This window comes from Bison bison, unplaced genomic scaffold (genome assembly GCF_000754665.1).
Source record: "Bison bison bison isolate TAMUID 2011002044 unplaced genomic scaffold, Bison_UMD1.0 scf7180017864063, whole genome shotgun sequence".
NCBI lineage: Eukaryota > Metazoa > Chordata > Mammalia > Artiodactyla > Bovidae > Bison > Bison bison.
Genome location: NW_011494635.1, coordinates 1,208,409 through 1,234,520, shown reverse-complemented (window position 1 = coordinate 1,234,520; position 26,112 = coordinate 1,208,409). Strand labels below are relative to the sequence as shown.

At 43.5% G+C, this 26,112-nt stretch overlaps 1 protein-coding gene across 1 annotated transcript in view; it reads right to left on the bottom strand.

Moving 5' to 3' along the window:
* The window catches only part of CFAP61 (cilia and flagella associated protein 61), a 250,115-nt gene that overhangs the window by 155,548 nt on the left and 68,455 nt on the right, over positions 1–26,112 (bottom strand). The window contains 6 exon segments of the mRNA XM_010836599.1: positions 3,548–3,674; positions 12,667–12,806; positions 16,770–16,809; positions 18,458–18,636; positions 19,502–19,573; positions 25,236–25,327. Coding sequence (XP_010834901.1) covers positions 3,548–3,674; positions 12,667–12,806; positions 16,770–16,809; positions 18,458–18,636; positions 19,502–19,573; positions 25,236–25,327 — 650 coding nt within the window.

Here is a 26,112-nt window from a genome sequence, read left to right as displayed (position 1 = left end):
ATACTCAAGGACTGAGGCTTAGTAAGTGAATAATGTTTACGGCTTCAAGGGAAACTGGCTCGCCTCTCTTTTTTTTTTTTTTTTGGAATTTTAATTAAAATGTCTATGGAGATAGCTGCAGATGCACCAGCAGTTGTAAAAAACAATACAGAGAGATTCCTTGTACATTTTGTCCAGTATCCTATAATGGTCACCTTCTGCAGAACACTAGTATGATATGACAAGCAGGGAAAGCACACTGATGTGATTGTGTGTGTGTGTGTGTGTATGTGTGTGTGTATTCAGGTCTGTGCGACTTTAGCCCCTGTGTGGGCTCATGTGCCCACCATTGCAGTCAAGATACTAGACAGTCCACCACAAGGATCTCTTGGCTTGCCTATTGTACCACACCTGTCTTCCCTCTGCCCCGCTCCCATCCTTAACCCTGGCAACAAGTGATCTGTTCTCCAGCTCTAAAGTGTTATCATTTACAAAATGTCATACAAGCAAAATCATACAATATATAACCTCTAGGGATTGGCTTATTTTTCCATTTAGCATAATTCTCTGAATATTTTTTAGTGGTAAAGAATCCGCCTGCCAATGCAGGAGATGCAAGAGACGTGGGTTAGATCCCTGGGTCAGGAGGATCCCCTGGAATAGGAAATGGCACCCTACTCCAATATTCTTGCCTGGAAAACTCCATGGGCAGAGGAGCCTGGTGGGTGACAGTCCATGGGGCCACAAAGAGTTGCACATGACTGAGCAACCGATCATACACACACACACACACACACACACTGGACATTCACCCAAGTTGATGCATGATATCAACAGTGCATCCCTTAACAGTACAGGGGTCCTTATAAAGCTAAAAATAGAACAACCATATGATCCAGCAATTCCACTTCTGAGCATATACCTGGAAAAGATGAAAACCCTAATTTGAAGAGAGACATGCACCCCAATGATCACTGCAACATTACTGACAATAGCCATGACATGGAAGCAACATAAATATCCATCAACAGAGGAATGGAGAAATAAGATGTGACACTTATATACAATGGAATGTTACTCATCTGTAAAGAACAATGAAATTTACCATTTGCAGCAACATGGATGGACCCAGAGATGATCTTATTAACTGAAGTAAATCAGACGGAAAAAATAAATAAATAAATCTCAGGTAATATCACTTATTTGTGGAATCTAACAAAAAATGATACAAATGAGCTTATTTACAAAACAGAAATAGACTCACAGACATGGAAAACAATCACAGTTACCAAAGGAGAAAGGGATGATGGGAGAGATAAATTGGGAGCTTGAAATTAACTGATATACTGACTGGCTGGCTCAGTCACTCAGTCGTGTCCGATTCTTTGCAATCCTAAGGACGGTAGCCCACCAGGTTCCACTGTCCGTGGGATTTTTTTCAGGCAGGCATACTGGAATGGGTTGCCATTTCCTCCTCCAGGGGATCTTCATGACCTAGCAAATGAACCCATATCTCCTTTGGCTCCTGCATTGCAGGAGAATTCTTTACCACTGAGCTACTCGGGAAGCCCAACTGATATACATTACTATATATAAAACAGATAAATAACAAGGACTTACTGTATAGATACACATATATTTACCTGAATCACTCTGTGGTACACCTGAAACTAATACAACATTATAACTCAACTATGCTTAAACAAACAAAAAAACAGTACATCGTTTGCTACTGCTGAGCTCTATTCAATGGCGTGGAGGTAACACAGCTTATCCACCTATTGAAGGACACCTGGTCTGACTCCAGCTGCTATGAACACTTGTATTCAAATCTTCCTTTTTCTGGGATAAATGGTCAGGAGTGTAATCACCAGGTCACATGACTGTTGTATTTATTTGTCTGTTTTTTTAAGGGATAGCCAAAATGTTCTCCAGAGGGGGGATAGCATTTCACATCCCATCAGCAACAGAGGAGTGACCCAATTTCCCAGCATCCTTGCCAGCACCGAGGAGCATCCCTCTTTTTAGTTTTGGCCATTCTGCTGGTGCACAGTGATCTGCTGTCATGGGCTTTCTGCTCCTGTCGCTCCTGTGAGAGCAGAGCAGCAAACTCAGTGACCACTGGCAAGTTTGCTGCCCCACCCCCGATCCACACCGAGGTCCCTGAGGTTTTTCCCACCATTGCTTTTGCACCATCAGTGCGAATATCAATTTGGCAGAAAAGAAAAATAATTTCTTACTCTTCTTAGGAGGATAGTTTTAATCTCACAGACTCCCTGAATGTCTTGGGGACCCCTAGAGTTCCTTAGAACCCGCTTTAAGAACTGGGCCACTACATCATACTGTGTCAGCCAGCCACGAGGGAAGGAACAAAAAAAATATATAAACCAAGACCAAAAGAGATCAAGACAAACCAAAACAGAAAAACATGTACAGAAGGGAAGTTTTCTTTTCATTCAATGCCTTTATATTTATTAAAACTCTCACCATGTTTGTGTTTGTTGGCTCCCTCTTGATGAGTTTTAGATTGACTGAAAGGGTTATTCAAAAGAGCCCATAACTGGGAACTCGCCAGATGACCTGAGAGGTGGAATGAATAAACTGGGGTATGTTCAAGCAATGAAGTACTTTGTACACCACACTGTGGCTGAATCTCACAGTTGTGGCTGAGCAAAAGATGCTTGGTGTCAGAAAACGTAGTGTCTGATCCCTTTAAATAAAGCTCAAAAGCCAGGTATTTATGATCTTAGAAGTGAAGGTAGTACTAACCCGGGGGGGAGGGAGGAGTCACTAAATGAGAACTTGAAAGGGACTTCCAGTGGGCTGGGATTAGTCTGTTTCCTGTTTATTCCATGGTGTATTCAAATTGTGAAATCTATCAAACATTTTTTATTGGTTATGCTTCAGTGAAATTTTTTTAAATAAAATTCATCAAAACAGTAATGAAGCATTTTCCTAACCGTATGCATTCTTCCACATCTGGAGGAAGGTAACTGGCATGGTCCTTAAGAAGGCAGCAATGACATAAGGACCACTGCTAGCTTGCTCTTTGTTATGCCAAATGTATAATATACTTACTGTACTAGAAAGAGAGCCCCAAATTTGTCACACAGGATCTTCCCAGCCAATCTGATCTTTGAGGATGCAGCCAGGTCACCAAAAGGGTATGGACCAACCCATCATCCAGAGGGTGAGATGGGTGCTGCTGGGGTTGGCACCAGGGACCCAAGGATCCCCTAACCTGACTCAGATGTGCCTATTCCAGGCACTGGGGTCTCATTTTCTCACACGTTGCCTAGATTAAGTTCAAATTTTCTATGCCCGAGATTTAGGGCATATCTGATCAGCCCCCATGGGGTCACTAGTGAGAAAACAGCCCCAAACTTCTTTAAACCTCAGTTTCCTTTTTCTTTTTTTCTCCCTCCCCTCTCCCAACCCCACATCTGTTGCTCCCCACCACCCAATTCTCCAACAAGGTCCAAGAAAACTTCAGGATAGAACCTACCCGGTACTCATAAGTACCAAAGCATGGGGAAAGGAAGCCAGTCTGGAAGTGGCAGGTACTTACAGGGTCCCTGCGAGCCTCGTTGTACTGCTTCAAATCCTCCAATATGCTTTTACACGGCATGAGGGTGCTGACGAGCTTTTCAACACCAGGAGTGTCCAAGAGGGTAGCTAATCTTATTTTAATGGTCCTGGGTAAGAAGAGACACATTTTCTTTTTCCGCTTAAAGTACTAAAATACATATTCTCCCTGTCCCCCAAATGGAGACAAGATTGTAACAGATCACACTTATGTAAAATAATATCCAGCAAAATATTTTTATATAACATTGGGATTTAATTAAAAAGTAACTCTTCATTCTAGAAAACATGGAAAACATTCATTTAAAAAGTGAGAACAATAAGGTTAGAAGAAAAAGAAAACAGCAACACTGATTGTAACCATTAACCAAACAATATAAAGTCAAATTTTAAACTTATTTCATTTAAAATGTTCAGCACTATGCTTTATGTCACATTGCTTCATACATAAAGCCAAACTCTGTCAAATTTATAAAGTATGTTAAGAGGTTAAAAACTTACACTGAACCCAGGCTGGCTTCACGAGTCTTAAATTTCTTAATAATTTTATCTCTGATTTCGTGATTTTACGTGAAGTCTAGGAGGACAATGGAGCACGTCCGGGGCTTGATGCCTTGGCTCACAGGTGGTACCCACCTCATCCAGCTCCCATGATGGTTTCTCCCCGATCTGTGCCCTGCCTTTGGCACCTCCCCAATCTCTGCCCTGTGATGGCTTCCATCCTCTGCCAGGGTGACAACTGGGTGCATCAGTGGGGGAGCCCCACTTTGAGCAATCCTGCCCCACCCTCGCTGGGGTCCTGGACATGGACCTGGGGAGGATCGGCATCAAACTGTGCCCCTGGAGTCTCTAATCAGAGCAAGGTGGTGGCTGTCCGCACCCAGGGCAGGCAGTGCCACAGTGTGTTAGGCTGGCAACTCAGTGTAGAGCGCCAGCCCACCCCATACCTAGGTATGCAGGGCATCTGAGTGCCTGTTTGCCACGGGATGGAGCTGTGGACCCATGCGAAGGGGAAGTGATGATGTCTCCACCTTAGCCTGGAGGCTGGGCCCTGCATACGATGTAGGGTTCATACAAGGCACACTCTCCAGTCATTATAGGGTTATTAGTGTTATTATCAAATAGGACAAGGCTACTCCTCCTACTATTAATAAAGTGAAATACTCTAACCTACTTTGCTTCCAACTGTAGTGAATATTTGTGCTTATGTTTTAATGTCCGCTTCCGTTCTATGTGCAAAGCAGCACATTTGTAAAGAACAATCTACATATATAGTTAAGTGATATAAAAATGATCAATTACTTTGTCTCTTAGTCACGTCCAACTCTTTGTGACCCCAGGGACTGTAGCCCACCAGCCTCTTCTGTCCATGGAGTTTTCCAGGCAAGAACACTAGAGTGGGTTGCCATTTCTTTCTCCAGGGGATCTTCCTGACCCAAGGATCAAACCCACATCCCCTGCATCTCCTGCACTGGCAGGCAGATTCTTTACAGCTGAGCCACCAGGGAAGCCCCAATCAATTGCTATCACCTGAATAACAGAATAATAATAAAATTGGAAAAAGAGTACATCAAGGCTGTATATTGTCACCCTGCTTATTTAACTGATACGCAGAGCACATCATGAAAAATGCTGGGCTGGATGAAGCACAAGCTGGAATCAAGATTACCAGGAGAAATATCAATAACCTCAGATATGCAGATGACACCCTTATGGCAGAAAGTGAAGAAGAACTAAAGAGCCTCTTGATGAAAGTGAAAGAGGAGAGTGAAAAAGTTGGCTTAAAACTCAACATTCAGAAAACGAAGATCATGGCATCTGGTCCCATCACTTCATGGCAAATAGATGGGAAAACAATGGAAACAGTGACAAACTTAATTTTCTTGGGCTCCAAAATCACTGCAGATGGCGATGGCAGCCATAAAATTAAAAGGCACTTGCTCCTTGGAAGAAAAGTTATGACTGACCTAGACAGCATATTAAAAAGTAGAGCCATTACTTTGCCACCAAAGTCTATCTAGCCAAAGCTATGGTTTTTCCAGTAGTCATGTATGGATGTAGGAGTTGGACCATAAAGAAAGCTGAGTGCAAAGAATTGATGCTTTTGAACTGTGGTGTTGGAGAAGACTTTTGAGAGTCCCTTGGACTACAAAGAGATCCAACCAGTCCATCCTAAAGGAAATCAGTCCTGAATATGAATTGGAAGGACTGATGCTGAAGCTGAAACTCCAATACTTTGGCCATCTTATTCGAAGAACTGACTCATTGGAAAAGACCCTGATGCTGGGAAAGAATGAAGGTGGGGGGAGAAGGGGATGACAGAGGATGAGAAGGTTGGATGGCATCACTGATTCGATGGACATGAGTTTGAGTAAGCTCCAGGAGTTGGTGATGGACAGAGAAGCCTGGTGTGCTACAGCTCATGAGGTTGCAAAGAGTCAGACACGACTGAGCAACTGAACTGAGCTGAATAACAGAAACAGCATGAGCAATTTTTAAGTGAAAGATAAGAACATGGTTCTGACATGGCCACCTTGTGCCAAAATCTAGTTCAGATGTTCCTACTTGTATCTCTCCACAAGTTTGGAATGAGGAGTTTTGGATCATCGTTCTTTCATTATCAGCTCTGTGCTGGGTCCCTTCCTCTTCCCCACAACCAGGCACAGAGCTGGGAAAGAGACCATGCCCACCAGCTCTTCTGCCAGTTACCATGCACAACCTTCCCAGAAGTGAACACATGCTCAGGCCAAGACGGTTTAGGCATTTTCTCCTCAAGGGCTCACACGTGGTTCTAGGGCTGCTTTGAATCAGAGAGGAGCTTAGCCATGGTTGTCCACCCATCCATGGGGCTTCCTCCAGCCATAGAAGAAGCAAGTTCTCCCAAGGGGGTCCTACATGGGCCCCCCTGGTTTCCTAACCCTTCCCCGTGGCCCTTCACCTCCCCAGGTCACTCCACCTTCACATGTCCCTCCTCTGCTGAACTTGGATGTTCAGGAAATGTCACCTCTCCACGAAGAAGTGATGTCATCCTCGCCCACTGGTCCCTTCTTGGATCTGGAAAGTTTTGTTTCACAAGAGATTTTGTTCTCCTGCTTTTGGCGGATTCTGGCCGCAAAGGTCAGATTTTATAGCATTTAATCAGACTGCATACATAACAAAATAGAAAATCATACATAAAAGTAGAAGGAAAAAGATTTAACAGTTAATTTTTCAACTTCAGGTTGAATGAATGAATGGTTATAGACAAATAGCAGTCAATGTGTATGTCATCACTCAGTCCTGCAGAATATAGGGTGGTTTTTTGATGCCAGTGAATTAAAACTAAATGATGGAAAGAAGAAAAAGTAATTTGAATCTTTCTGCATTTCAAAGGAGTGATCTATGTAATAGAAACATAAAATAATTCGACAGCTTTGGCATTTCAGTTTAAACCAAAACAAAATGATAACCACAAAATAAAGTTTCTCTTGGCTTCTATTCAAGGAAGCTGGTTAAAAGCACCAGAAAGACTGATAGCCCTAAACCACTCTCAGTGACAACACGGGCCTGAAACAGGTAGAATGGTGCCATGCTAGAAAAAGATGACTACCAGGCATCAATGAGCCACCCATGGAGAAGCATATAAAGCAAAACCACTGAGGGAAGGAGCCATTTAAAAGCCAACTCCTAAGGGCATTTTTATTTGCTGAGCAAAGTTGACAATAAGTAGTATGATTCAACTTAGAGGTCAATGTTTATTCATAGAAAATCATTTCTGGCACCCAAAAAAAAAAAAAAAATAATATATATATATATATATCTATCTATCTCAGTTGGATGAGTAAGTTTGAAACCTAATCTCCCAAATTAAAAAAAAAAATGGCAAATTTCAGAAAAACATGCTTTGGAAGGGCAGGAAGATGGAATGACCAGTTGGTTCATCCAAACGTGTCCTCTGGTCATGAATAAAGAATAAAAGCCCATGGAATGGTGGCTCAGATGGTAAAAAATCCACCTGCAATACGGGAGACCTGGGTTCGATCCCTGGGTCTGGAAGATGCCCTGGAGAATGGAACGGCTGGCTACCCACTCCAGAATTCTCCAATTCTCTGGCCTGGAGAATTCCATGGACAGAGGAGCCTGGCGGGCTACAGTCCATGGGGTTGCAAAGTCAGACACGACTGAGAGACTTTCACACACATAACGGTGAAGGACAGGCAGGCGGAGGAAAGGAACAGGGGTCCTCATACCACACACCCCCCTCAGGTTATATAAGCAGGCACCCCTGAGATCACTCGGTGAAGGAGAGTGTTAAAAAGCGTTCAGTTATGCACATTCCAAATGAAAGCTAACATAAATGCTGGGAAATGTCCTCTCAAAGACCAGTAGCCACAAATGAAATGAGAGGAGCCCCCTCGTGGAATCTGTTGACAGAGAGGTAACACCGCTAACAACCAAGCAATTTGTCCCTGTGCTCAGCAGCATGGCCAGAGGGCAGGTGACAGACATAAATAGAATTTCCCAAGGGAAGAGGAAGGCGATCCGGTGGGAGCCGAGGACAGGAGGTCATGAAATTTAGAGTAACCAAACTTAAGGGCAAGAACAATCCATCCCAGATGTCAAGAGAAGTGAAGCAAAAAATGGAAGAACACGGATGTATTTAAAGCCACAGCTCAAAAAGCGGGGCAGCGGAGGGCTGTGCCCACATGGCTGCTCCACTGTCTCCTGCCCTCTGCCCCCACGTGTCTCATGCCCTCACATTCGCCCTCATCACTACCCGGTCTGTATCTTCTCACTCCCCTTCCTTTGCATCTTCCTCCTCTACCTGGAATGCAGGTAGAATTTAAAGAATTAAAGATCTAGGTTTGCTCTAGAGAACAATGACCCACTGCCATGGCCACAAGAGAGACATCCCCTGTTGGTGACACACATGGGTTTTACGGGACATCCCCCCCCCCGCACGCAAGCACAGATTCCAAGCAGCAAGGAGTCAGGAACAGGAGTAAAAGTGCAAAGGAGCCACAAGACTGGGCACACTGAGAACTCGGTGGGCGGTGGTGGGCGGGTTGTCGACGAAACTCAGAGCGACAAAGGAAAGCTCCCAAAGAGGGCTCAGAGGGGAACAGTGACAAAGACCATGACTTTCCAAGGACCCGGAAACTATTTCTGCTTGAGAGTTCAACTTTTCAGAGAAGAACCCAGGTGCACACAATCTGCACCTTTATATGTAAGTGATTAGAACAAAGCAAACATGAAGCTGACATTGCAAATGGTTACAAAGAATAGCGAGGGCCCTGCTGCCACCAGGATTAATTTCCAGATGCATGTTGAAAGTCTCATTGTTTTGAAAAATTAAACTTAATTTTTAATAAAAGAAATATGTGTTCACAGTAAGAAAAGGAAGTGTACAAGAAAGGAACATGACTATGAATTAAATAATTAAGCAACTAAGAGCAAGGTCATGACCACAGGCAGACCTGGGGCCCAGTCCTGACGGAATGTCATCTGGCTGCTGTCGTCAGTGTGTTTATTCATGAGTAGCATTGGAAGTCATGAGAAAATGTCACCAATATGCTCTATTCAAGAATGCAGAGAGTGTAAAGAGCACCTAATAAAAGTTTTACTTGAGTCATAGTAAAATTTAAACTCTCAGTGATATAAAATTAACTTCATTTTCTGTTATGGACATCATGCATGCCTATAATTTAAAAAAAAAAATCACACAGAAATAAACAACCCACTCTTAAAAAGGGCAGAAGATATGAACAGACATCTCACCAAAGTAGATACACAGATTGCAGACAGCAAATGAAAAGATGCTCAACATCATAAATCAGTATGGAAATGCAAATTAAAGCAAGATACCACAATACAACTATTAGAATGGCAAAAATTCAGAACACTGACAAATGCCGGTGAGGATGTGAAGAAGCATTCATTGCCGGCAGGAACGCAAAATGGTGGAGGACTTTGGAAGACAAGGGGGTAGTTTCTTACAAAACTCAATATTCTTACCATACAATCTATGGTTGTGCTCCTTGGTTTATACCCAAATGAGTCAAAAACTTAGGTCCACACAAAAACCTGCACACGAATGTTTGTATTTGCCTTTGTAGTCCGCCTTATTCACAGTTGCCAAAACTTGGAAGCAACCAAGCGGTCTTTCAGTAGGTGAGAGGATAAATAAACTGCGGTCCATCCAGACAAAGGAATACCATTCAGGGTTAAAATGAATTCAGCCATCAAGCCTTGAAAATACTAATTACTAAATGAAAGAGGCTAATCTGTAAAGGCCAGACACTGTATGATTCCAGCTATGACATTCTGTGTGTGTGTTAGTTGCTCAGTCATGTCCAACTCTTTGTGACCCCACAAACTGTAGCCCGCCAGGCTTCTCTGTCCATGGAATTCTCCAGGCAAGAATACTGGAGTGGATTGCCATTCCCTTCTCTAGGGGATCTTCCCGACCCAGGGATCAAACCCTGGTCTCCTGCATTGCAGGCAGATTCTTTACAGTTTGAACTATAGGGAACAAAACTATGGAAATGGTGATAAGGCCAGTGGCTGAAAGAGATGGTGGGGAAGGAGAGAGAGATGAACAGGTGGAGTACACAGGAGTTTTAGAAACTACTATATGGCAAAACCAATACAATATTGTAAAAAAAAAAAAAGAAAAGAAACTACTCTATATGAAATTATAATGGAGGACACATCATTACACATTTGACCAGACCCATCAGCAGTGGCTACAGGACTGGAAAAGGTCAGTTTTCATTTCAAGCCCAAAGAATGTTCAAACTACCACACAACTGCACTCATCTCACATGCTAGCAACGTAATGCTCAAAATTCTCCAACCAGGCTTCAACAGTATGTGAACCGTGAACTTCCAGATGTTCAAGCTGGATTTAGAAAAGGCAGAGGAACCAGAGATCAGATTTCCAACATCTGTTGGATCAAAGAAAAAGCAAGAGAATTTCAGAAAAATGTCTACTTTTGTTTCATTGACTATGCTAAAGTCTTTCACTGTGTGGATCACAATAAACTGAAAAATTATTAAAAAGATGGGAATACCAGACCACCTTACCTGTCTCCTGAGAAATCTGTATGAAGGTCAAGAAGCAACAGCTAGAACTGGACATGGAAAATGGACTGGTTCCAAATTGGGAAAGGAATATGTCAAGGCTGTATATTGTCACCCTGCTTGTTTAACTTATGTGCAGAGTACATCATGTGAAATGCTGGGCTGGATGAAGCACAAGCTGGAATCAAGATTGCCAGGAGAAATATTAATAACCTTAGATATGCAGATGACACCACCCTTATGGAAGAAATCGAAAAGGAACTGAAGAGCCTCTTAATGAAAGTGAAAGAGGAAAGTGAAAAGCTGGCTTGAAACCCAACATTCAGAAAACAAAGATCATGGCATCTGGTACCATCACTTCATGGCAAATAGATGGGAAAACAATGCAAACAGTGAGACTTTATTCTTCTGGGCTCCAAAATCACTGCAGATGGTGACTGCAGCCATGAAATTAAAAGATGCTTGCTCCTTGGAAGGAAAGCTATGACCAACCTAGACTGCATATTAAACAGCAGAGACATTACTTTGCCAACAAAGGTCTGTCTAGTCAAAGCTATGGTTTTTCCAATAGTTATGTATGGATATGAGAGTTGGACCATAAAGAAAGCTGAGTGCCAAAGAACTGATGCTTTTGAACTGTGGTGTTGGAGAAGACTCTTAAGAGTCCCTAGGACTGCAAGGAGATCCAATCAGTCCATTCTAAAAGAAATCAGTCCTGAATATTCATTGGAAGGGCTGATGCTAAAGCTGAAGCTCCAATAATTTGGCCGCTTAATGCAAAGGACTTGGGAAATACTCTAATGTCAGGAAAGACTGAAGGCAGGAGAAGAAGGGGACGACAGGATGAGGTGGTTGGATGGCATCACCGACTTGATGGACATGAGTTTGAGCAAACTCTGGGAGTTGGTGATGGACAGAGAAGCCTGGAGTGCTGCAGTCCATGAGGTCACAAAGAGTTAGGCATGACAGAGTGACTGAACTGAATTGAACTGATAGAAGGTGTAACCGATGAGCAAGCCTTCATGTAAACTGTGGACTCTGGTTGATGATGGTGCATCCCTATAGGTTCATCGATGGTACAAATGGTGCTGTGAGCCTAAAACTGCTCTAGAAAATAAAATTTATTAATGAAAAAAATTAAACAGAGCCCACAGATATAAAGCAAAGAATACATTGCCATGTACACCCCCACATCCTTGTCTTGCTTCCCAAAGGCACATAAGGTTAATAAAGTCCTATGGACTTTTCTAGAATGTCTCTTATGTATATAAGATTAAAAACAAATCTTGATTTTTTTCCTTGCATGTTCTAAAAAGACCTTCTCCGTCCTGAGAGATGGTAAGGATCAGTCTGCACTCACACTCCCCATGGGCTTCCTCTGACTGGGTTTATTCTTGCAGTGACACGTCTCCGTGGTCCCACAGACCCATGGCTGGTATCCCCATCACAGCTGCAGGTTACTTTTACTTGAGTGTTTATGAGCTTTGAAAGGACCGGGGAAACATCAGTAGGTTGCTCACTGCTGTATTCTCAGAACCTTGCCTGGAACCTAGCACTGTAGACACAGTTTCTAATTTGGACCTATTGCAATATTTACACTGAACTCTTCGATCATGTGGGAATTTCTTTTACTGGAGAATATGAAGAATATTTCTGTTCTTGTTTTACCCCATCACTTACAGAATAATTCTTTCTTTTTCCATGATTGTGACACAAATGCCACCACATGTATTTATCTATATGCTTTTAAACACACACACATTCGATTTTTACTCTCTTGGGGTCTTTCCTGTGTTACCTTGCTCTACCCATAGAAATGGTCAAATGACATTGTTTTGATTATCTTAGAGTTGGATTATGCTTTAATATCTGACTGGACTAGTAATTTGTCACTATGATTCTTTCCCTAAATAGATTGGTAAACATCACTTAATGAAGCCCTCCATCAAGAAGATGATTTTAAAATGGCAGGGAGTTCCTTTTCCATTCTCCTTTTGTAACTTCATGGATTGTCTTTTCGCCCTCCGAGCATCCACTTACTTGAGCAACCCTGCCCGATGGAAGACGTACAGGTCCTGCTCTAGGGTGCAGTTGTTGAATGGAACCACCTTCACGAAGCTCTGGATGAGGACAAATTCAGGGGTGAGATGCGGCACAGAAATGATGCAGAAGTCCTTGTCCTGATGTGATTGGAAACCAGAAATCATTAATCACCAAATTCCTGCTGTAAAACACTAAAGAAAAGAGGAGTAAAATGTGTGAAGGAGACGGTACTCAAGTTAAACATTCCTATCATTTGGAAAATAATCAGAAAATTCAGGGAGATAAACAACTGTAAGAATATGGGGAAAATGTCTGGTCTTTGACTGAAACCTACATAAAAGAACACTGTGAACAATGGAAGCCATTTGGCACAGCTGTGTTTTTGGAAGTAGAGTTTTAAAGTAAGGACGTTTCCATTTGCAAACTCACTTGTATCCAGGAGTGAATGAAGCAGTGCACTGCCATGGCAAAGGCCTGGGTTTACCCAGTGCTGCTGTGCCAGTCGTGGTCCCTGCCTCCGTCAGGAGAGAGGGTGGTGCTTCAGGCCTTTTCAGCTCCAAAGTCCTGTGATTACTCAGGCATGGATATCTGGGTATTTTGTCACAATGCGATCTTCCCTGGGTGATGAGATCTAAGGGCAGGTTAACCTGAGCAGTGAGATTTGCATGTCCTGACCTGAAACGTGCTAGCCAGGAGCTGCTTCTGGCCACCAAGCGTTTGGAACCTGGCTAGTGTGATGGGGGAACCCAATTGTTACTTTTATTTCATTTTGATTAATCTAAATTTAAATTTCAAAACTGATACTTGGGAACCCTCCTACATTGTTGGTGGGAATGTACACTGAGGCAGCCACTATGGAGAGCAGGATGAAGGTTCCTCAAAAAATTAAAAATAGAACTACCGTATGACCCAGCAATCCCACTCCTGGAGAAAACTACACCTCAAAAAGGTACACGCACCCAGGACATGGAAGCAACCTAAATGTCCATCGACAGATGAATGGAAAAGATGTGTGTATATACACACATGATGGAATATTACTCAGCCATAAAAAAAGAGTGAAATAACGCCATTTGCAGCTACATGGATGGACCTAGATATTATCATACTAAGTGAAGTAATTCAGACAGAGAAAGGCAAATACCATATAATCACATACATGTGGAATCTAAAAAAATAATACAAATGAACTTATTTATAAAAAGAAACAGACTCACAGACATAGAAAACAAGCTTATGGTTGCAAAGAGGAGGGGAAGTAGGGGAGGTGTGGAGTAGGAGCTCTGGGTCAGTAGACACAAACTGCTGCTGCTGCTGCTAAGTCTCATCAGTCGTGTCCGACTCTGTGCGACCCCATAGACGGCAGTCCACCAGGCTCCCCCATCCCTGGGATTCTCCAGGCAAGAACACTGGAGTGGGTTGCCATTTCCTTCTCCAGTGCATGAAAGTGAAAAGTGAAAGTGAAGTCTCTCAGTCGTGTCCGACTCTTAGCGACCTCATGGACTGCAGCTCACCAGGCTCCTCCATCCATGGGATTTTCCAGGCAAGAGTACTGGAGTGGGGTGCCATTGCCTTCTCTGAGACACAAACTATTACGTATCAAATAGATAAGCAACAAGGTCTCACAGTATAGCAGAGGGAACTACATTCCATACCCTTCAGTAAATCATAATGGTAAAGAAAAAATAATAAAATAAAAACTCAGTTGTTATTGGAAAAGTTGCAAGTTTGTTTAGAACAAGTGGGTATATGAATCTATTCATTCAACAACAACTCTTAGGAAATCTAAAAGCAGATCAAAGAGTTCTGATGACAAGTATAAATTTTAGGAAATCTAAAACCAGATCAAGGATTTCAGATGACAATTTAGCGCTTGTTCTACAATGTACCCTAAGTGTAAAATACACACCGGATTTTAAAAACTGAGACAAGGGGTATTCAAGATCTCCTTAATAATCTTTCATACTTTTGGACATAGTACATTGAGTAAAATTCATTATTAAAGTTGATGTCACCTGTGTCTCTTTAGTTTTTTTTTTTTTTTCCTTAATAATGTGTCTGCTGTACATAGAGGTCAGACTTGAGGACACAGCAAGGGAAGGAGAGGGTGGGATGAATTGAGAGACTAGTGTTGAAACATATACATTACTGTATGTAAAATTAGATAGCCAGTGGAAATTTGTTGTATGACTCAGGGAGCTCAAATCCGGTGCTCTGTGACAACGCAGAGCAGGGGGCTAGAGTGGGAGTGGGTAGGGAGGTTCATGAGGGAGGGGCATACATATAGCCATTGCTGATTCATGTGGATGTATGGCAGAAACCAACACAATACGGTAAAGCAATTATCCTCCAATCAAAAATAAATAAATTTAAATTAAAAAAAATAATGTATCTGCTGGAACATTTGGAACTTGGTGTCTGTGGGACAGTGCTGCTGTGGACTGTCTCTGCTCCGCACGTCCCCCGAGAACCTCTGCCAGGCGCCTGCAGAGCAGCTTGCTCTTCCCAGAGCTAATTTGTCCCTGTGGGATCTCGCCTCCTGCTGAACCCTGTGAAGGCATTGCCTGAGCTAATCCAAAACCCTGGGGACACGCGTGCAACTCAAAGGAGTGAGTCACTCTCTGACCTTATCCTCCTTCTAGCAAAATAACAGCTCCTTCTGGGGAACTTGTGAGTCAAGTTGTCGAAATACTCTAGCTGAAAAAAAGGACTGAGTGCCACGTCCCAGGGGCTTCCTCTGGGAGGAGGAGACATTAATGAATTGCTTTATGGTGGATGGGAAGGATTAAGGATGAAGTAATGATGATATTTTGCTCCTGTCTCCCAGATCCTGAAATAATTAAAAAGTAAACACGTCGGAGTTCTCTGGCTATCCAGTGGTCAAGATCCCATAGGGGTCCACTGTAGTGGGTGTGGGTTTGATTCCTGGCGAGGGAACTAAGATCCCATATGCCACCTGGAAGAGCCAAAAAATAAATAAATAAAAAGTAAACATGTCTTTTATGGTTTTAAAGCCATTTTGTCATAATACCGAAGACCTGTCTTTGCATGGACTTTAAAATAGCAATGAAGTGAACTTAGTGAATTTACTTTGGGGCATCTCTGAGGGAAGCCAGCTTTGCAAATCCTCTCTCAGGGTCACTACAGAGGTTTCCAAGTTTCAAAATGCCTTAAAATTAATTTAAAAAATTATGATGGAGAACATCAGCACCAAGGCTTCATGATCTTAACAAAATGAGGAGATACAATCTATGATCACATAGCTTTCATGCAACAGAATTAAAGCCTCTTTGGTTTTTTAGCCTCAGTATAAAGAGCATCAAGGAAAAATAAAACAATAGACATCTTGCCTATATTAGCTGACTGAAGAAGTGTGGTTGTTGACTTGACTTAACTGACAGGCTAGCCTCGAAAAAAGCCATAAAAATCCAGTGGAGGAAACTAAATTGTCTTTCTTCCCTACTCTCTTCCCTCCAATAAGGTAACAAGAGGTTGGTCAGAATTTCTATCCCTTGACAACTGTGAAGCAAAAATGGAAGTGGCAGCCCAGACACCCTGAGACAGAGAATCTTGTTTGCACTTGGGCGTCTGCTTGGGGCCATCACCAACCAACAGTAGAGGGTCAAGTGACTCCCACGTGTCAGGTGATGCCAACCAGAAGCCCGACCTCAAGTTCCCACCTTCTTACCCTCAGAAACGCAGTATACTGGTGTTGGAAATCTTTGAGCCAACACACACTATACAGAAATACAAAAGACTAACTTCACTGTAACTCCTGACATTTTCAGATGCTACCAGCATTCTGTCCATGATTTGGTTCTACTGATAGTAAAATACCAGCAAAATACTCTCTAAAAGAAGTTATGCATTGAAAGAATGTTAAAACAGCATGACTGAAAAATTATTGAGAATGACAATTTTTCCTACTTTGAAGAGTTCATGATGTATTATTCGCCTTTTTTTTTTTCAGAACAGAGAAGCGGTCCCACCTCAATATTCATACCAGATATGTTTTGATAATGAGTATGATATCTTACTTCTCTATAACTTTTCTAGCTTATAAAACCAATTATATTACTCAAAATTCAACATGTACTTACATGGAAAAGATGGAAAACAAAATTCATAAAGTCCAGTGACCTGTAAACAGACAATAAAAACTGTCACTGACCTCCAAGCAAATGCAGCATCCCTGTGCCTTCCAAGAGATGTATGGCTCTCACCCCCTTAGGCAAGGATTAGCCAGTCACTACTCAGAATGTGTGTCGAGCTGACAGTAATCAACTGCAGAAGTCAGAAGCTTCAAATGTCAGTAATAAAGCATTTGCCTATATTCAAGATACTATTATGGCAATTAATAGTCTCTACACATTCAAAAAGCAAGACAGTCCTTTTGTGAACAGGATCCCTCCCTTCCTTTCTGGAGGAGCTGTGGGGAGACATGGGTATATTCTAAGCTACTCTGATCTTTTTCTTTTTTATATGCAAAAGATTTTCTGACCAGCGGCAGATGCCTATTTGTAGGCGAACCATAATGGGTCATCGAATTTCTGTTTGAAAATTCAAAAAGCATATTTCTTATCTTATCATGAGCAAGGGAAAATAAATATACGCAACAGATCTAGAAGGGTTTTTTACAGGCTTTTTAGATGTCTGTAATATAATTAGAATAAAAAGGTTTCCCCTTTTAATCTTTCAGTTGAATGGCAATTTCAAAGAAATTGAAAACCCAAGAGGAAAAAAAGTCCAAGTTAAAGCACGGTTCTAAGCAAGGCTGGGAGAATGGGATGTAATTAAACACACCCTCTAAGAAGGGAGTAGCCAGTGGCAATCTTGGTCATCTCAAAGATACTCCAGAACCTTCCAGTCTATGAAAATGTGCTAATCCTTCCTTCTTCAACACTGTTCTATGGACAGAATGTGGAGTGGGCAGGCACCCCAAAGGGGCTATGGACTCTCAGGAATGGAAGGCAGGGGTCCACATCCAGACTTCAGGGGGCAGCAAGCAGTGGACACGGGAGTGTCTGCCCAGCACCGGGCCTCCTCCTTCCAGCAGCCAGCCTGGATTGTTGTTTGGTGTCCCATTAACCCCATCTCAGATTGAGACTCCAGCCCCGAGTCAGTGGGGAGCATGAGGAAAGTGACAAAGCTGTCCTCACGTATTGGCCCCAGCCATCAGCTTAGGAAAGAGCACACAGTCCAACCAGGCCCAATGGAGCTTCGAGAGGGGGCCCAAACCACACTGTCCTCCTCACTGGCTGTAGTGCAACGCTGAGGCCACTTCTTGTGGCCCCAGGTGGGGACACTCCTCTGAAGATGGGACCGGCAGAGCCAAAGGGTAGAGAGAAGCTTGGTCTGTGACTGAGTTATCCAAATCCCAGGTCAAGCCACACCGAAAATCAGTCCCTCCAATGGATTATGCTTTCTTCTATGTGGCAGTTTTTGTTCATGTTTCCAAAGCCAGTTTCAGTTGGATTTTCTGTCACTTGCAACTAAAAGATTCTAGACAAACTAAACCTGAAGTCTCCCCAGAATGCAAACTCTAGAGAATGAGGAGTAGCACGTGGCTTGGGAAGGTATGATCTCGCAGAGCCTGGGCAGCCTGGAATTTCACAGGCTGGAGTCCAGAAATGGGGACTAGGAATCTGTAGTTTTAAAAAAAAACTCCCCAGAAATGAGGACGGGAAGCCAGGCTTGGAAACCCCTGACTCTGTGAGATGAAAGTATTGGGCGAGCAAGGCCAGAAGAAGCTCTCTCCACGGCAGACAAGCTGGGGACCGGGACTTGCCTTGCTTCATACTTCTCGTCGATAAAAAACAGCTGGATGCAGAAGGCAGTGGAGGCGCCCTTGTAGATGGGGCGGAAACTGCTGGTGTCCTCAGGCAGAGAGACGGACAATGAGCTCCTATGGCTGATGTAGTAACCCATGTAAACCATACTGCTCACTTGACTGAGTTTTTCTGAGTCCTGCAACAAGGAGAGAGGACAAACCCAACTGGGAAACCCATTCATTCTCTGCAACTTAATGGGCTAGTGGTTGCCTTGTCTGTACATGACACTGTTCCTGGGACAGATGTGACTGCCTCACCTGAGACGAACCATCCCGAGCCAGGCCCGGCTTTAAGGAGATGTTCTTAATGAGATTTCAAAACTCGTAAGGCTGCAAACCAGTTTTCCTGGGAAGGTCAGAAAATGAGTGGTCTCGGCTGGCCTTTGATACAGGCTCCATGTTTTAACTGCATCATTGAGGAAATGTTGAAAGTGAAAGTGTCAGTCACTAAGTCACATCCAACTCTTTGTGACCCTATGGACTGTAGTCTACCTGGATCCATGGAATTCTTCAGGAATTCTCCATTCCTTTCTCCAGGGGATCTTCCCAACTCAGGGACTGAACCTGGGTCTCCTGTGTGGCAGGCAGATTCTTTTAACATCTGAGCTACCAGCGAAGCCCCTTGTGTGTATAGTATAATAAAAGTTAAAATCATTATTAGCACTAAAAACTTATAAAGAAAATCAGGAGCCTCTTCTCTAGACAATGGGAAGAGGAAAAAGATTCTATCTACTGAAATGGTTGCAAATTATCAAAGTAGAAAGTATAACTTCTAGGACCAAGCTGTTTGAGGGAGACAGAATAAGAGGCCTAATCTCAGTGGAATAAGGGTCATCAAGGGTGACCTGCAGAGCAGGTCCTAAGGAAGGAGGCAGCTCTGAACTGGGCGAGGGAGGTGGGAGGCCGGGGGAAGGACAGGGCATAGGGGTGCAGGTGGAGAAGAGTGAGCTGCATGGGGGTGGGGGGTAGCACAAACCACTCCAGTGGCCTCGAAAGCCTTACCTCCACTTCACCAGTGTTCTCACTTGTGACTGGTGACAAAGCTTCCTCCACTGCAGCTTCTGTGCCTTTTCTCTACAAATGACAAAGGCAAGACATGAGAATTAATCAATACCTGCAGTGGTTCAGAGCCTGAGTTCTGGTCAAATCCTGGCCTCGCTGCTTACCAGCCATGTGACTTTCACAAAGTGAGCCTCATCTGATTGTCTGAGGATACAGTCAGGACACGTGGATGGAGAGATGCTCAGTTACCTCCCAACTCTCTGCAGATGTTATTAATATTTATCCTTCCTTCACTCTCATTTTTCTATATAATTTGAAAGCTGCACTAGGGTTTTTAACTGCTCTGCATGCTCAGTCACTTCAGTCGTGTCTGACTTTGCAACACTATGGACTGTAGCCTGCCAGGCTCCTCTGTCCATGGGATGTTTCAGGCAAGAATACTGGAATGGGTTGCCATTTCCTCCTCCAGGGGATTTTCCCAAAGCAGGCATTGAACCCGTGTTTCCTGTGTATCCTGCATTGCAGGCGGATTTCTTTACCCACTGAGCCACTGGGGAAGCCTTTATAGGTGCCCATAAAAATATCGTCACAGTAAAAAGTGGTAAGTTTCCACATGCCTCTCCCCACAACCCGGGGCCACTCTGCCAACCATAGGAAAACAATGATCTGCTTCGTCAGTGTAGATCGTATGCTGAGTCTACTTCTGGATTATCTATTCTGTTTGATTCATCTATTATTAACCTTGACATCATTACCACACTAACTCAGTTACAAGAACCTTATAATAAATCTTGAAATCAGCAGCATTAGTCCTATAGCTTGTTCCCTTTCCATAGTTGCTTTGGCTGTGCTAGGTCCTTCTCAATTTCATCTGAATTTTGAAATTAGTTTTCATTTCACTTGGGCTCCAAAATCAAAGGCATTGACTGCAACCATGAAATTAAAAGATGCTTGCTCCTTTGAAGGAAAGCTATGACAAACCTAGATAGCATATTAAAAAGCAGAGACATCACTTTGCCAACAAAGATCCATACAGTCAAAGCTATGGTTTTTCCAACAGTCATGTATGGATGTAAGAGTTGGACCATAAAGAAGGCTGAGTGCTAAAGAATTGATGCTTTGGAATTGTGCTGAAGAAGACTCTTCAGAGTCCCTTGGACTGCAAGGAGATCAAACTAGTCAATCCTAAAGGAATTGACTAGTTTGAATATTCACTAGAAGGACTGATGCTGAAGCACCAATACTTTGGCCACCTGATGCAACTACCAACTCATTGGAAAAGACCCTGAGGCTGGGAAAGATTGAGGGCAAGAGGAGAAAGGGACAACAGAGGATGAGATGGTTGGGTGGCATTACCAACTCAATGGACATGAATCTGAACAAACTCTAGGAGATAGTGAAGGACAGGGAAGCCTGGTGTGCTACAGTACATGGGGTCACAAAGAGTCAAACACAACTTAGTGACTGAACAACAACAACATCAAAAATTAGTTTTGGCTGAGATTTCATTGATCAACTGACATCTTGAAAATACCAAGTCCTCAAAATTATGTATGGGAGATATTTCTCCACCTATTTAGGCCTTATTTCATTTCTCTCATAAATGTTTTGTAGTTTTTAGTATACAGGTTTTAAACATCTTTTGTCAGATTCATGTGTTTTGTGTATTTGTACTACTGTAAGAGCTTCCAGGTAGTGCAGTGGCAATGAATCTGCCTGCCGATGCAGGAGACCCAAGAGGCACAGGTCCAATCCCTGGGTCAGGAAGATCTCCTGGAGAAGGAAATAGCAACCCACTCCAGTATTCTTGCCTAGAAAATTCCATGGACAGAGGAGCTTGGCCGGGTACAGTCCATGGGGCTACAAAGAGTCAGATTCGACTGAGCATGCTATATTATAAATAGTATTTATTTAAATTCCTCATTGTTCATTACTCTTATGCATAGATAAAACTGAACTTTGCCTATTAGTTTTGTATATATTTAGCAGTTTATTAAATTACTTATTAGTTCTATAGCTGTTTTATAGATTCTAGATGACAATGCTGCTGCTGCTGCTAAGTTGCTCCAGTCATGTTCAACTCTGTGCGACTCCATAGACGGCAGCCCACCAGGCTCCCCCGTCCCTGGGATTCTCCAGGCAAGAACACTGGAGTGGGTTGCCATTTCCTTCTCCAATGCATGAAAGTGAAAAAAGTGAAGTCGCTCAGTCGTGTCTGACTCTTAGCGACCCCATGGACTGCAGCCCACCAGGCTCCTCCATCTGTGGGATTTTCCAGGCAAGAGTCCTGGGGTGGGGTGCCATCACCTTCTCCGCTAGATGACCATGTTATCCGCAAATTGAAGACAGTTTTAATCCTTCCTTTCCAATCTAGATGCTTTTAAAGTATTTTCTTGTCTTTTTTCACCAGCTTGAACCTCCAGAATAATTATGAATAGAAGTGGTGAGAACACACATTCTTGTTCCTGACCTTGGTGGAAAAGGTCATCCTTTTACCATTAAGGATGATGCTAGCCACATGCTTTTCAAAAATAACCTCTATCAAATTGAAGAACTTCTATTCCTAGTTTTCTGAGAGTTTTATGAGGAATGAATGTGAATTTTCAAATACCTTTCCAATATTTAAGAGATAATCATACAGGTAATCCTTTTTAGAATGTTAATATGGTGAATTACTTTCATCGATCTTCTTATAATTGTATTTCTAACCTTGTAACCCAGAATAAACCCTGCTTGGTCATGATGTATTGTCCTTTTAATACACAGATTCAATACAAGATTTCTATTTGAATTTTTCCATCAATGTTCATGAGAGCTATTGATCTGAAGTTTTATTTTCCTGTAATGTTGTCTGTTGAGAAAGATCATACTTTAGATGACTTGAATCCTTTAAATATCTTGAGACTTATTTTCTAGCTTGGAATATGATCTAACTTGGGAAATATTCCACATGTATGTGGGAAGATGTATCTACTGGGTCGTGTGCTCTATTAAGTGCAAATTGGGTCAAATTGGGTAGAGTGTTCTATTAAGTGCAAATCAGGTCTTATTGTCAATAGCGCTCTTAAAATCTTCCACACTCCTATCAATTTTCTGTCTACTTGTTCTATCTGTGATCAAGGGAGGGACGCTGAGGTCATCAAATATAGTTGCTTATTTATTCATTTGTCTTTGCAGTTCTATCAGTTTGTGTTTTGTGAAGTTCTACAATTAGGTACATAAATATTTGACTGTTATGTCCTCTTGACTTTCGTTGTCCCTGGTAATATTCCCTCCTCTGAAATCCACTTGGTCTGAAATGAATGAAGCTTCTCTAGCTTTCTTTTGATCAGTGTTACCATGGTGTGTCTACATGCATGCTTTTCATTTGAACCTATTCTGTCCACTCAAAGTGCATGTTTGTGACCCACATATAACTGTCTTGCTTTTTAATTGAATCTATATCTGCTTTACGTGTTCTTTAATTGGGATATGTACAACAACACAAAGACCATTTTACATTTCATGCAATTATTAATGTGTGTAGGATTAAGTCCGTCATCTTGCTGTTTGTTTTCTATTTGTCCTATCTGTTCTTTATTCCCTCTTTCCTTTTTTAAAAAAATTTCTTTGCTGTCTCTTGGATTAATTGTATATTTTTATAATTCCACTTTACCTCTTTGTAGGCTTATTAGATATAACTTTCTGAATTTGATTTGTAACTTTTTTTTTTAATTTAGAGAAGCCTGGCAGGCTGCAGTCCATAGGGTCACAAAGAGTTGGACACGGCTGAAGTGACTCAGCACGCATGCACACCTACGTTCCTCCTGCCCTGTGCTATGGCCAGGAACTCTCTCAAGGCAGGAGGCCAGCACAGTCAGAGGGCTCAACAGAGTTGTTTCCCACCTCTTAAGCATCACTCTCCTTTGTTATCTGATGAGCAGTCTTAAAACTTACTTCATATACGTTGGCAATGTTTTTCAGGCAGGGAAGTAAATCTAGTCTCTATCTGCATCTTTGCCAGAAGCAGAAATACCTCTTACTGAGTTCTTTTTATCACTTCCATTCATCAGCTTCCTCTCCCACACTCTAGTCCATGGCATACAACCTTCTTTAAAAGCTTCAGAGGTCCTTCAGGGCCCTCTCCTGCATGGTTTTCCACCCTCATTTCCACATCCTGAACTAGTAGGCCTTCCTCTTCCCATGGAGTACCATCTCCCGAAGGCTGAGGCTGTGTTTTAGCCCCATGAGCACCCTTAGTCCCTAACAGAGAGTTCAGCAGTTATGTGTGTTCAACCTCTGTGCAGAGACAAAATCAGTCTTCAAAATACAACACCACCCAGCTACAGGTTGGGTCCTATTGTAGTCTGTGGTACAGGAAGGCACTCTTCATAGAGGCAACGAAGGCAGGGTGAGCCAGGTGGCCCAGCAGTGAGATAAAGGTCCTCCCTACCTCCTTTTCTTCCCATGATCTTCTTTGCATGAGCTGATGGGCAGGGGGAACGTTATTTTGTGCAAGACTGGAAAGGAGAAAAAAGTGGGGGTAGGGGGGCGGTTGGGGGCTGGAGGCCGGGAAGCAATGACACTGCCCCAGCCCCTATTCTGGTTTCACATAGATGGAAGAGTCAGGAGGACCAGAAGCAGAAGGGCCCAGGCCATGAAACACGTGCTGGGACCCTGGCCACACGCAGTGCTGATGCAGGGCTGGGCTGCTCATGGTAGCCAGAGGTAAGCCTGTTCATTCTCCCCACCTCTTTGGTGAGGCTTGTTACAGAGGACACAGGGACTTGCCCCGAGGTCTTGCAGGAGTAGGTGAGGACCCAGAGCCCAATCTATATGGGCGTTTCTACTTCTAGGAATAATCAGTGGTCAGAGGGTGGCAGAGCTAGAATGATGGCTGGATCCCCAGCCCATCCCCCCAAATCCTATGTCCTGTATGATATGGCTGATTGTGCCTCTTTCAGTGTGGGGTTTGCTTCCCTGTAGACTCTAGAGAGTCCCTTGAACTGCAAGGAGATCAAGCCAGTCAATCTTAAAGGAAATCAAGCCTGAATACTCATTGGAAGGACTGATGTGGAAACTGAAGCTCCAAAACTTTGGCCACCTGATGCAAAGAGCTGACTCATTGGAAAAGACCCTGATGCTGGGAAGGGGCAGAAGGAGAAGAGGGTGACAGAGGATGAAATGGTTGGATGGCATCACCGATGCAATGGACATGAACTTGGGCAAACTCCAGGAGATGGTGAGGGACAGGGAAGTCTGGCATGCTGCAGTCCATGGAGCCACAAGGAGTCAGACAGGACTTTGCGACTGAACAAATGGTCAGGGCAGCAGCACTAGTAGAGCAGGAGGTGAGGGTGGGGTGGAGAGGGATCCTGCTGAAGGCAGGCCAGGGAGCTGTGGCAGGTGCTTCTACAGCCTGAAGGGCCCAGTCAGGCAGGGAGAAGACACTGCCTCACTGGAGTCTGTGGACAAGGTGTGTTTTCTACTGGCTTTATCCATATCAGCCTGAAAACCAGGAAAGAGTGAGGAGGCAGGGGGAGAAGGGATGGGATTCCACCCTGAGCTGAACTCTTGAAGGTGTTGCAATATTCTGATGTCCTACGAACATGCAGCCGAATCGCCCCTGCCCTGGTCCCCAGCTCTGAGTGCCAGGGAGGCCTTTCCCTGCTCAGGAGTCACTCCAGCACCAGGAGCATGCCTGACCTGATGGTGCAGCAGCCCCAGGCCCGGCTGGGCGGATCATCTCCTTTACCTGGATGCTCTCCCTGGTCTCCAGTGACACAGCTTCCTGCGGCTCCTTGACTATTTTCTGGGATTCCTCGCTGCTGTTCTCGAGCTGGGAGTCTTTGGGAGAAAAAGTGACACAAGGACAGAAAAGATATGATCGACGTCCACAGAGCACAGGACACTGGTGGCAGCGTGGTCGTGTGTTTCTAAACTGCAGCATATCTGAAGGATCCAATCACTGGGGGCAGCACTGCGAGGAGGTGGGGAGGAACAGGTCTGTGCAGCCCACCTGGACTCTGAGTTCTCTGTGCCACGTTCACACGATGAGATCCAGTGGTAACCGGCCCTGCAGGAGCTGTGGGGATAAACTGAGGCCAGGGTGGGCCTGGTGGGCTGCCAGTGACTAAGCTCTGAGACTCTTTCATGGGAGCCCCTTTGAGGTTTGTAAGCAACTGGTTATCACCCTCTTGGATGGCAGGCTTTCAAGTGATTTTAAGATGGAATGGGGAATTAGACCGCAGTCGGCCGTGTCCGTGCCCTCAGGACATAAATGAGCCCAGGGCAGCTTTCTCTCTACGTGGAAATACTGTGAACAGGCAACTGAAAGCGGCCATGAAATCACATTTATACTTTCTAAGCAAGAACCAGAGCTGAGCTTACATTATCACTTTAATATGTTGTGGAAAGTCAATAATCAGGGTGGTGTTCATATATGCAGTGTTCACCAAAAAATAGAGCAGAAAAGAAGTTTTCCCATGTGTCTAAAAAGCTATTCCCCTCCTTTCCTTCCTCTTCCTTCTGCTCTTTCCTTTATTCCTGTCTCTCTTCCTGTCTTTCTCTCCCCAACCCCAGCCCTTCACCCCCTGCATCTCTCCTCTTCCACCATCTCTCCCCCTTCCACA